General features: G+C 36.8%; 1 protein-coding gene across 3 annotated transcripts in view; it reads left to right on the forward strand.

The window, feature by feature from the left end:
* Positions 1 to 13861, forward strand: part of LOC103464061 (cadherin-2-like) — a 158277-nt gene that overhangs the window by 98168 nt on the left and 46248 nt on the right. For all 3 annotated transcript variants that reach the window (XM_081606665.1, XM_081606666.1, XM_081606664.1), the window contains exons 10-11: positions 1728 to 1981; positions 13253 to 13395. In XM_081606665.1, the coding sequence (XP_081462791.1) occupies positions 1728 to 1981; positions 13253 to 13395 (397 nt within the window). The remainder of the gene's footprint in view (positions 1 to 1727; positions 1982 to 13252; positions 13396 to 13861) is intronic.

The raw sequence follows: 13861 nt of genomic DNA on the forward strand, positions 1-13861 counted from the left end.
CACTGCCTGCTGATGTCACACCCACCAGGAGTATAACATTAGGCTTTGGGAAGTACACTGAAGCAGGAAACACTTAGTGAAGTTGCTTTGACAAGGTTTTTAGTCAGAAGGTATTTGAGTTATATATTTTCAAAGACCATAAAACCCAAAAGGTGTAATGTACACTCCTGATCAAAATCTCAAGACCAGTCAAAAAAAATTGCAAGAATTTGCATTTTGCACTATTGGATCTTAAGAAGGTTCTAAGTAGAGCTTCACAATGTTAAAGGAAAAAATCAGTGCAAGAGACAAGAACTTTTGAGCAGGGAATTTTCTGAAAACTGCATTTACACTCAAACATGATTTTTTCAGCTGATCAAAAGTTTAAGACCATAGTCTTTAAAAGCCAAAAGCTGTGCAAAAATCTGGATTCGATGTCATTTTCTGTCAAGTCTTTACACTGTTAAGACCTCCTGATGGTAGGATTGTTGAGCTGCATAAGCAAGGCCTCTCACAACGTGCCATCGCTGCTGAGGTTGGACGCAGTAAGACAGTCATTTTGCATTTTTTAAATGATCCTGAGGGTTATGGAACAAAAAAGTCAAGTGGTAGACCCAAAAAGATTTCACCAGCTCTGAGCCGCAGGATCCGATTGGCTGTCCGTCAAGACACGGGATGATCCTCTACCCAAATTAAGGTCATTATTGGTGCTGACTGCAGCCCAATAACCATCAGGCGGCATCTGCGAGAGAAGTACTTCAGAAACAAAAACTTCTTCAAAGGACACGTCTTCTTCAACGCCACAAAATTGCCCGTTTGGACTTTGCAAGGGTGCACCAAACATGGGACATTGAAAGGTGGAAGAAAGTTGTCTTCTCTGATGAGAAAAAATTTAACCTTGATGGTCCTGATGGCTTCCAACGTTCCTGGCATGACAAGGAGATCCCACCTGAGATGTTTTCTACACGGCACAGTGGTGGGGGCGCCATCATGATTTGGGGTGCGTTTTCCTTCAATGAAACAATGGAGCTTCAGGTTGTGCAGGGGCGTCAAACAGCAGCTGGCTATGTGGAGATGTTGCATCCCTCATGACTGAGGGCCCTCGTCTGTGTGGTAATGATTGGGTTTTTCAACAGGACAATGCTGCAGTTCACAATGCCCACCTGACAAAGGAGTTCTTCCAAGAGAATAACATCACTCTTTTGGACCATCCTGCATGTTCCCCAGATCTAAACCCAATTGAGAACATTTGGGGATGGATGGCAAGGGAAATTTACAAAAATGGACATCAGTTCCAGACAGTGGATGGCCTTTGTGAAGCCATCTTCAACACTTGGAGCAACGTTCCCACTAGCCTCCTGGAAACACTTGCATCAGGCATGCCTAAACAATTGTTTGAAGTCATCAATAAGAATGGTGGGGCTACTCATTACTGAGTCCTTTTTTTGACACTTTCATTTCTGTTGAGTGTAAATGCAGTTTTCAATTAATTCCCCTCAAAAGTTTTAGTCTCTTACACTGATTTATTTTAACATTGTGAAGCTCTACTTAGCACCTTCTTAAGATCCAATAGTGCAAAATGCAAATTCTTGCCGTTTTTAAACTGGTCTTAAGATTTTGATCAGGACTGTATTGTATGTACATAAATGTCCAAAATGTTAGAAAATTGCTTGAAAATTTTAGTCATATGAGTTTAGAAAAGGATGGAATTTTGCAGCAGAAAATTCTTGTCTTTGTTCTTGTGCCAGCCGGTAGATTTTGAGTTGACCCGTTCATACATGCTAACTGTGGAGGCAGAAAATGAAATCCCATTGGCCCGCGGCATCCACATCCCTCGTCAGTCCACAGCAACTGTGTCTGTGAGAATCTTGGACATCAATGAGAGTCCAGAGTTCAGCCCCAACCCCAAGATTATTAAACTGGAAGAAGGTTTACCAGCGGGATCTTTGCTCACAACTTTCACTGCCCAGGACCCTGACCGCTTCATGAGGCAGACTATCAGGTAAGAAACCACAAAGTAGCAAATATGTGTTGCATTATACCAGGGGTGTCAAACTCAATTTCACCGAGGGCCACTTCAGCATATTGGCCACCCTCAACAGGCCACATTGACGGTACAAATCAGGAGTGCCCAAGTACAGTCCTCCAGACTGCAACTTTTAGATGCATTCCTGCTAAAACACACTCCAGACAAAAGGTTGACTTCCCTCATCACCAGCAACTCAGTTCTGTAGAGGCTTATAATGAGTCAATGATCCAGGTGTGTTAGAGAAGAAATGCATCTAAAGTTGCAGATGGCTGCTCTGGAAAACTAGACTTGGGCAGTCCTAGCATAAATGTATGGAAATACAATGTTAAAAATAGATTAACAACACCTCATATTGTTAAATAACGCTTTGGAGCGTCTGGTTAGGACGCTCCAAAGCGTCCTAACCAGACGAAATGGCGCGTTAAATTCAAGTCTCCATTACAGACCAGAGAAAACTAAAGAGAATGCAACATTGTGTTAATCCATTTGAGGAGTCGGCACTTTATCTTTAGGAAATAAATGACGACGCAGAAGTTAATTAGACTGTAACATGCGCTGCTCAAACACTGTGGAAGCGGCTTCGCCGCTGCAAAGAATTAAAAACTGCTGGAAGTAACTCATCCAAAAGATTTAACAAATGGAGCCTTCTGGGTGCATGTTACTATTAAGAGAGAAAAAATTATTCTAAAACTTTAAAAACCTTTTGACTCGTTATATCCTGTCTATGCCTGGATTCAGAAAATGCTGTGTGCAAGGACTGAGATCACACAGAGATGACAGCGTCACAATAATCAGCATTTATTCAAGACAGATTCATACTATCACCAGAAAAGCACATCACAAAACATCAGAAACCTCAGAGCACAAACAACACATGAATTTACCTGAGAAAAGGAAAAAGACAAAAGAGGGAAACAACAAACAGACAGCAAAGACGTCTTTGGAGAATTGCAAGCGCAAATCTGATTTGTTACTCGGTGTGGAAAGTTTTATCTCCCTTTCTTTAATTTATTCAAATAAGGCGTATCTTTGCTCATCCTACCAGGACCTGTCTCTGACCCTCTCTCTAAAGCTATTTGCTCCATTTTTCTAAGGAGAGCTTCTCCGAACTCCTGCTGGTTTATGGCCTTCACAGATCAGTGTGAAAAGCTAGAACTTCCTACTGATTGTTTTCCAGACAGACAAAGGGCAGATCAGAGATCTTGGCAAACAACTACAGGTAAAATAAAGATCAATAGGCTAAAATAAGTTGTAATTTTAAAACTATAATTAAGCTATTTCAATCAAGTCATGTTAAATTTTAAAACTAGCTTATTTTAAATATATTTTCTTAACAATCCCTCTTTTAATCTCTTCAAAGAGATTACACTCTAAAATATTAATTTAAAATATAGTATGAAAACGTATAAGCCCAAATTCAGAAATACCATCTTATAGCTGAAAAATTACGCCCGGTTTTAGGAGGCAACCTTCTACATAACATTTGTTGTTAAAATGTTGGAATATTCATTGCACATAAAATCAAACCAAGTCAGACAGAAAAATCATTTAAAAAATTCAAATCCTAAAATAAATGTTCAAAATTGTCTAACCCAGAGTCATGTCTTAATAGAAAGATGATTTAAAATGCACAAATTTATCAATGTTTAAGAGAAACTTTACCATAAATTTTAATGTTATGATTTTTTAGAAAATTAAATCCAGTATTCTTGATGTAAATAGGATGATAAACAAATATTTGCCCAAGATTATCCATGAAATGAATGAGCAAGTTAGACACACAATATACTGCATATAAAAGACTTACAATCTATGAATAAAGCTTGATTAGTTTTGTATATATTTTCTTTTCAAACATATCTTCATTTTGTGTCTCTGTGTTCCTTGATGCTTCTTGAAGTAAAAATGAATTCGTTGTCACGTCGTAGGTGAAAGATGATAACTTTGTAACAGGAGAAACAACAAAAAAACTTCTTGTCTCCAGTAGCTCATTTTCCTCAGTTTTGAACTCAGGCTCATCACCTGAGTAAACTCACCATTTTGGTGAGTTTAACAAAGGGGTCATTTCCTTTTCTCCAGTTTTGATGACAGAATTCCTGATGAGCATCTGGGTGTGAGGTCGTCCTCCAGCCAGGGCTGAAGATTTCCAGTTTTTTCACCAAGTTGTGATCCTTTGATGTTCAATGGGGTCATCAGCTGGTCGGAGTACTGGAGCAGAGTCTGTCACACTATCTAGGGCTCCTTAATGTATTTTAAAATAAGTCATTCCTTTGAATTAACATTTTATTTGCACAGATTTGTTAATTAATATTCTAATTATTCTTTGTTTTAAGTCATATATTGGTCTTATTACCAAATCTTATTTTAATAGTTATTTTATTTTATTATCAGTAAGGGAGAGATTTTGTAGTAACTTTTATTTTTATTTTTTTTATAACTTCATTTTAGATTATAATTTCATTTCTCATTTAAACTCTCATTCTGTCATTTTCCTTGTATATTATAACTCAGTAAATTTAGCATTTTAAAAAGCTGCTCCTTTAAAGCTGTATTTTGTCAATGTTTTGACCCAATGTTTTATATAAGGCATACATGAGAAATTAATGTTTCCCATTGTTTTTAACCCATAACTTAACTATATTTTAGAAGCAGTACCATAATTGTTAATTTTAAGTCTCCAATTTAGACCAATTTAATTTGAATCATATTTTTTGTCTTTTAAAACCTTAAATAATCAGCCTGTTTTACAAGAATAAAGTTAACCGCGTCACTAAATATAAAAAATGACTTATGTTATTCTAATCATAGTTTTAAATCCCAAAATTTCACCCATTTTACCTTTGTTCCATTTATTCTTTTGAAAACCTATATATGAAATATTTGATTGAATTACCCTTTTATATTATTTATCAATTATCAATATATTTTCAATTTTTGGGGAGAAGAATAATACAACTACATTTATTTAAATGATGTACATTTTTAGTTTCAGACCTTTCTGGATGACTTACTTAAACAACTTATTTTAAACCATATGAAGAGAGATGCAATAATGTAACGATCACTTTCCCTGTTTTAGGAAACACTGTTTTATATAAACTATTTGACAGGTAATATTATTAAGTTTAGTGTATTCAATTTATAAATTTTTTTTCATATTTCCCTCTTAATTCTATAACAGAACAAATGTTCTGTCATAGAATATTATAAGAGTTTGAAAACTAAAGTTTAGTTTAACTTTAGTTTTCACCGAATGATAGCCACTGTCATAGGAACCAAATAAAATTTAAATCATCTACCTTTGTAATTGAAGCGTAGCACATAATGCAATCCAGATATGACTTTAAGAAAAAAACAAAATTATAACAGCTATTTCCTTTTCCATTCTTATCAGACTGCAACGGGAAAAACACATCAGGATATTGGGATATTGACACCAGGAGATGAGGCATCGTTAACACTGTAGCGTCAAACCACAGGGGTTCAGGACGTGAAGGCAGGAGACTGTCGGTGCTATACATAAATTAAGGAGAAAAAAAAATGGCATCACATGATACAAAAATTCAAAAAGAACCAGTTTACCACTACCAAGTTTTGTTGGCATCCTTCTTGTCTCCAACCTGCAGACTGACGGAAACCTCAGAAGCGGGCTTCTGGTACTCAGGTCACATGATCAGAAGTGAGAAATACAGGATCATTCGTGAGAACACACAACAGGACCACTGCTTAGAGCATGCCCCAGTCTTTTATCTGCCATATCAGAAGATATCCAGAGTATCAGTCAGTTCTGGAGTGCAGACACATCTGGACATTGAATGCAGTCTCTTAGATGAACCTAGGTCAGCCTTTCGTGTCGACAGAGCAGGATGTAGCAACACAGCAGATCAGTCATTGACTCCAACCCCCATCTGGCTTCGGACAAAGGACATTGTTCTTTGTGGAACACGACATCTGTTGCCAGGCCTTGGAAGCAACGCTTTGCCTTGAGATGACTACAGGAAAACAGTTCTTTCTTCACTGACCTTAATAATTGTTCGACGGCTTTTGGCTTTCATAGAGCAGTCCAACAGAAGATGGGCATTGTTTTAGCAGTGGCCTGATGTGGAACTCAGAAAGAAGCCTGATTCACATCATCCCATGGTGTCCGAGCCTCTAAAGACCCAGCCCCCCAAGATCGCCATCAGTCACAGGCAGGAGCTCTGGCAGAGAAAAAATAATACAAAGTAATTAAAAAATCCACAAAAATGTATGCAACATTTTGCTTACTTTAACTATTATAAATAAAATGTAATTTTATCTTGTGATGCATCCTCCCGTGTGGCTTTTGGATTTGTTGTTGATGTCATAGCAGAAACGGTCAACTGCTTCAAATCCTGAACTTCAAAAAATCAAATAGAAATGTGTTAAATGATACACCATCAGATGTGCCAGAATTAAAGTATTTTATGCATTTAATATCTAATACCAAAACATCCTTATCATTGTCCTACGCTTCAAGACAAAGTGCAACATTTAGATTTGAATAAAACTATTACTGTTATACTGAGATTTTTCAAAAGAACTTCTATTTTATTGTAAATGTCAGAAGGCATTCACATGTTTGAATGTCATAGCAGTTTTAACCAAAGTTTTCCTCAAAATTAACAATTTACACCCAACTGTAACTGCATAATTAAAGAATCAGCAGTGATGCAGAAATCCATCAACAATATTAATGAAATAAACATGAGATGGATGTTGTTTGAATGTTATCAATTTTAATTTAGTAAGAAGCTTCTACGTCAGAGACACCATATTGTGTCAAACAGGAAGGCAATATAAAAGCTCTTTACCTAAGTAAACCCGTAATTCACTGTTGTCAAGTGAAAAAGTCAAAATTATTGATCAACTAATTCACAATTAACCATAACTATAAATTGACCAATTTAATTAGGGTCTATTTTCCCTTCTCCCCTGTTGGTATAATAAAACCATCATTTTGAAAACAATTTTAAATCTCTGTTATCGTTTTATGATAATTTGCAGAAAAACCAAAATATTGTGAGAAGTTCCACCATTTCTCCAATTATCCGTCTAATGTTCAAAATAGACTGAGATGTTTCAAATTTCAAAGTTCTATCAGTAAGATGTTATCTTTATAAATCCCCTGTGTTTTTCTTATTTCAAAAAGAAAAATAATTTATAGGTGGAAAACCACATTTTAAGAATTGTCCCCACAATATTAATTAATTTATGAAAGAAAAAATGTACTGTATCTAAAGACTCTAAAATAAGAAAAAATATCACAGCTACTCACTAAAATGACGTCATATTTACACAGCGCAGGGTAAAACATTCAGAGTTCAGTTGAACACTCACAGAGTGTTCCAAACAGACAGTCAGTTGGATCTGTCTGTTTGGATCAGACAGATCCAACTGACTGATGAATTAGCGCAGATTTTTCTGCAGATGAGAACCAGGAGGAAGTATGTTCAGACCTAAGCGGGTGAAGTGCTGGTAATTTAAGTGAAGTCGCTTAATTTAATTTATTAAAAGTTATTGGGGCCACAGTCAGTGGTATTTGTTACTACGGAGAAAAATTAAGATACATTTATCTGCTTAATTTGTGACGGGATCTGGATTCACGGCGAATATTAGCTAAAATGCGGCTAAATAGCCGATGTTAATATGATTTCACGGATAAAAATAGTACATGGATGATTTTTTCTATGTTGTCGGTCAAGATGACAGATAACAAAAAAAGTCTAGCGTGACTTGCCGCCCTGACACCAACTCACACACATCTTCATTCGCAGTCTTACTTGTAAATCGATTTTTCTTTTCTTGGACATTTTGATGTTAGCTTGTGGATGTCTCGGTTTTATTCGCTGGTAAAAATCAATAAGCAGCTTGAGGTGAATCTGCTGCTCTCTAGAGAAGCCATAATGTTGGCTGGTAACAATCGGAATGCATTATGGGAGATGTAGTTTGTAGTCAATTCGTGCTCAAAACATATTTTAAGTCAATCATGGGCCTATAAAGCGCTGGGGGGCCACATAAAATGACATGGCGGGCCACGTGTGGCCCACGGGCCTTGAGTTTGACACATGTGCATTATACTATGAAAGACCAAATAAAATGTACTAGTTGAATGAGTAACACCAACTGGGCGAAAAATTAATGAATACATGGATATTTCAAGTCACTATAAATAAATCACTGTCTAAAAATATAAAAAATAACAAAGATAAGAAATGAAAAGCATGTATTAAATAAGAGGATTAGTCAGAGGACATCACAACACTCTTTTTCTACCTGATTTATAAAGGAGTTCAAATGAGTCTCAAGTTTGCTTCTTCTACTGATTTTAAGGCTGTACAGCTTTGCTTGTTCATATCACTGTACTTTGAACTGTGGTTTCACATAGTAGCCTATAAGGTACATTAATGTCATGTTAGTCAGTGCACAGTGTTCAGTCTGACACACAGCAGAATAAGCCACACAGAGCCATACAAATCCTAATAAGTGAAACTCGGGCTTGCTTAGAATCTGCTACTGACCTCAGGTTTCTGTTCTTCAGTTGTATGAAGGAATATACTGTACTAATCCAGCAGGAAATCCACATATCAACACAACCAAAATAATATACAAACAAACTTCAGACATGAAAGGTGTCTGAGGATGCAGCCCTTCACCCAGATGAGACCGGGGTTCATCCAGATCATCTTTCAACTCCAACCCATTTAGGCTCATTATCTGTATGTGAGGGATTGTCACTATCTATTGTTTTTGTCTATTTGAGGTTTGTATATTTGTTATGTTTATTTTATCATTCTAGTGTCTACTGCTTCTGTGTTCCCTGGTTCACTCACTTTTAAATTTGTACTTTTATTCTTTGTGTGAGACACTGAATTTATTAGTTTATTTATTTATTTTACTGTTCATGTTTATTATAGTTGCCAGGTACCCCACCCAATTTTTTGTTTATTATAATAAGTTCATTCCTTCAGAACTTGATTTTGTGTCTATCTTGTGCCTTGATCATCTGTTGATTTCCTATATGTCATTGAATGTATCTGTTTTACGTGTGTTCCTCGAACGTGCCGTTTTGCGAGCCAGTGTTCTGTTTTTCGTCTGCTGAGGAACGTTAGGCACCAGGTGTGACATACTGAGTTTTCTTGTGTTAAGGTAAATAAAACCCATTTTTATTCACAAAGACAACTCTGGACGTCATCTTTGGCTGATCCCAGCAACATTTGCAACAGCAACTTTTTGAGCCACAATGCCGGGTTAAATCAAAACTCTTGAGTTAAATGGAGCCTTAGCAGTGTATGCTTTTTAAAGCAATACATCAAATAGTGCTGTGTCCTGTGCAAAATCAAAAGAAAGCAACCAACCATTGTACTCTTTCAAAATGAAAATGGAAGTGTTTAGATATGAAAACCGTCTCTCCCATGGAAGGCATGGGAGAGACGGCATTATTGTTGCATTTCATAGCGTAGATGGTGTCAAGAGTAAAATAGAAAGTGATGTGGAAGGTGTCAAGAGTAAAAAAGAAAGTGATGTGGAAACAATGAAGCAACATCTCAGAGTCAACTAGGTCAGTGTTTTTCAACCTTTTTTGAGTCAAGGTACACTGTTTTAATTGAAAAAATCCCAAGGCACACCACCAACTAAAAATGGAAATAAAGATACTCTGTAGCCGCCTATATATAGTCATTCTTATCAAAGTCTCTTGAATAGGAATCAAATAAACACAAAAATGTATTATCACATTTTACATTTCTTATTTCAAATTGCACTTAACATGTCCACTTCAAAAATACACCTGAACAGCCACAACACTGTGGTGTTAAATTTAAAGAAGTTGTAGAAAACTTCAAAGTGTTTTAGAAACTAATCCACAAGCATCTTACAGCCAGAATACAGAAAATAATTCTTATTCTGAAAGACGCAATAATATTTGGGAAACATTTCACTTCATATTCACTGTTACAATATGAAGAGTTGCATGTACAAAATGTCAATATCTGTATATTTTACCCACCTAGTGTGAAACGTGCATGTTTGGATGAAAACAGATCTGATTTCCTGGCAGAAATGGAAGAAAGACAAAGCTCTTCCTCAACAGCTCTCAGTTTCTGCTTTTAGTTTTTATAGTAGCCAGGCTTGAGAAGCTCACTTCACACAGACATGTTGTGGGAAATGGACTCATGTTCTTTCCAACCCAACTACTGCTGAGCTTCACTGTCTTTTCCATCACTGTCATCACAGTCTTTCTAGATTCAGTGCTCTCACCGCTACCTGTAACATTCGTGCATCACTAATTCTCGTTTTAATGTAAAATGCTCTGTACCTACTGCCATCTAGTGGTAAGAACATTACATGATTACGCCGCTGCTACTACTACAGCAGAAACTCGAAAATGGCATTATTTGCAGACAATTCATTTTCAAAAAATCTTTTAAAAACAATTACCGTATTTTTCGGACTATAGAGCGCACCATACTAGCACCCTCAATTAAAAAAATAAAATAAAAACTGGAAGCTGCTCTCGGTTTTCCATTAGGACCCAGCAGAATGCCTCGTCCTAATAAATCTGCTGGACGCAGCACTCTGAGTTGGAGCCGTGGGCTCCGTTGCTATGGTAATCAACGACTTGTAGCTGTGATTGTGTGTGTATGAGTCAGAGCGGAGGAGAAGGTCCTCGCTGCAGCAAACAGAAAGGGGCGGGGACGGACCACTGTCAGCCTCATACCTTATTTGGAAATGGGACCATTGCACTCCGGAAGTGAAGGGGGCGTTATTTCCTGTATTATCCGCGGCCTCCCGTTTTTATTTTCTTTTGAAATATGTGATATATCTTCACCTTTAGGAAGGATTTTCACTCTCAGAATGTATTTGAACTTCAATCTTTTATTTACATAAGCGCAGCTCACAGTTTTTAACAAATTCTGTAACTTTCGGTGTACTTCTAAATCTGCTCCTTAGTTGCATCTTTTCGGGCCTACTGCTGCCTCTAGTGGCCTGGCGGTGGTAAAACAACTAACATAATCACGTTACTAAATCAGAATACCACAACGTCTTTATTACTATTCATTTCGGCATTACTGGCACCGTAAAAGATAAATTATCTCATAAAACACCATATTTTTTCACTTTCTTAAGGACGTAGAGCAAATTAAATGACAAACTACTTTTATGCATTATGAATAATATCTATATATCTCCATCAATTAAAGGAGGAAGAAAAGAAATAAAGAGACATGAAAAACAACATGATCACTATAATAAAAATACCATTTGCAATATATACGTAAGAAATTTCATTCAGCAAAAGTCAATAAACAAATTAGGAATATCAACCCAGGTTGTTAAAACAGATACAAGCAAAAAAAAAAAAAAATCACATTTTTGTTTTTATGGTGCCATGTATGTTATTCTGAGATACCATTTATGGTAGAGTCATATATAGGAAATATATGGTAGAGTCATATATAGGAAAAAATAAGATAAAACTATTTAAAAACGATAAATCATATTCATAGAATCACATTATCAACAATTTGTGAATAGAGCAAAACACTTACACATTTACCACAGCACGGTATAGGTAAATGCTATTTAGTTCGGTTAAGAATAATTATTGCACTGTCAATAAATAACTTCTAATAGATGTTTTTAGTTCCTAAAGGAACGCTTTAACATCTTCATGAGCTCAGAGGGTCAAACTGATAAATAATGAGGATGGATGCTCTCTGCTAGAATATTTCTTGCCGTCTTTCATGTTCTTTCAGCAAACAGTTGAGACAGAGATGTTTTTGGTTTCACCACTATTTACCTGCTGTTATACCTGCCATTCAAAGTATTCTTAAAAGATTGTCTGTTAATCTGCAGCTCATGTGACCAAACCAGCTGAGGAGATGAAAAGTTAAAACTTGAGTTAAAATGTTGTTTTAACTTAAGTTAAGTTAAAACTCTAGTTAGAATGTTACGTTTTAACATTTTAACACAACCTCAAGTTGGGTAACCCCAAGGTAGAGTCTCTGAGAACAGTTCTTAAATATATGGTCAGTGTTTTCAGCAAAGTTGAGCTGACTGTCCAGGAATAACACAAGGAATTTAAAATTTACCAAAGTTTCAACAGGTTGGCCATCAAGTGAAACTGGAATCACTTTCAGGTCTTGTTTATGTCATTTAATTAGCTCTACTTCCTTAAGAATATGGAAAGGTATGTTTTTGTGTTAGGGAATTTATCTTTTACTGTTCCAGTAATCAAATCAATCAATCAATCAATCAATCAATCAATCCATCCATCCATCCATCCATCCATCCATCCATCCATCCATCCATCCATCCATCCATCCATCCATCCATCCATCCATCCATCCATCCATCCATCCATCCATCCATCCATCCATCCATCCATTTTCTGCCGCTTATCCGGAGTCGGGTCGCTGGGGCAGCAGCTTCAGAAGGGAGGCCCAGACTTCCCTCTCCCCAGCCACTTCCAGTAATGTCAGAATTTATAATAAATAATAAAGACTTTGGTATTCTGATTTGGTAATGTCATTAGATTAGTTGTCTTACCACCCCCACGACACTAGAGGCAGCAGTAAACCCCAAAAAGATGCGACTAAGGAGCAGATTTAGAAGTACACCAAAAACTACAGAATTTGTTAAAAACTGTGAGCTGCGCTTAAGTAAATAAAAGATTGAAGTTCAAATACATGCTGAGAGTGAAACTCCTTCCTAAAGGTGAAGATAGATTTAAAAAGAAAATAAAAACGGGAGACCGCGGATAATACAGGAAACAGCGCCCCCTTCACTTCCGGATTGCAATGGTCCCATTTCCAAGCTGGAGCATCCTGTTTACGTATTTTTGTTTGTTGTTTTGTTGCGCTCTGTCAGGTTGTTGCTGCATCTCTGGCATTTCTTCAAAACACTGTCAAATTTCAGACGACACCTGGACGGAACAATAGAAACATGATCTAAATTATATAAAAATCAAATTAAGGAAGGCCATTATGATTTTTTATTTTTTGCACAAGAGTATGGATGAAAGTTTATGGCTTCATTAAAAACAAATCTACATAGATTTATGTATATTGCGTTCAGATTAGTATTATATCCAGGGAACATGCTTTAATAAGTTGTGATCGTTTCTTCAAGTCTCCAGGTTCTGCTTAGGATATATTCAGTTGCACTGAAACAAAAACTGCTTCATATTGGCTTCTCAGGTTGCCTTTCTCTCTCTAACCTCAGATACTCCAAGATCTATGACCCAGCCAGCTGGCTGGATATCGACCCAGTGTATGGAAGGATTTCCACCATCGCCATCCTTGATCGAGAGTCTCCCTTTGTCAAGAACAATCTCTACAACGTTACTTTCACAGCTTCTGATAATGGTGAGACATGTGGATTGTCCCAATGGCAGCATAGGTTTACCTGTGCAACCTGTGCAACTCCCTAAGGTGCAGGGCGGTCGGGAAACATATCGATGGGGAAAAGGCAGACTTTTAAAACAACGGAAACAATTTCGGTATTCTGATTATTGAAATTTAAAAGTGATGTGGTACCGTTTTTCCATCAAACCTGTTTCATGTCGGACCACTTACAGGTCCGGTGTTAACGCTATAAAATGAACGCTCTCTATCGTGGTATCACCCATGGAGGGATTTCTTTATTTAAATGGGTTCATTTTTCAGAGGGATACAAAGTGAGGGCATTGTGATTTTAGTAATTACATGTTTATAAGAGCGATTTTCTGTTGTCCTTCCATGAAAAGGGGCAGCTTTCAAACGGAAATAAAACACTTTTTAATATAAGTTGCTGCTTTGACATGATCACAGAACTGCCAAAACATATGTAGCC

The sequence above is a fragment of the Poecilia reticulata genome, chromosome 4 (assembly GCF_904066995.2).
Source record: "Poecilia reticulata chromosome 4, P_reticulata-male-v2, whole genome shotgun sequence".
Taxonomy (NCBI): domain Eukaryota; kingdom Metazoa; phylum Chordata; class Actinopteri; order Cyprinodontiformes; family Poeciliidae; genus Poecilia; species Poecilia reticulata.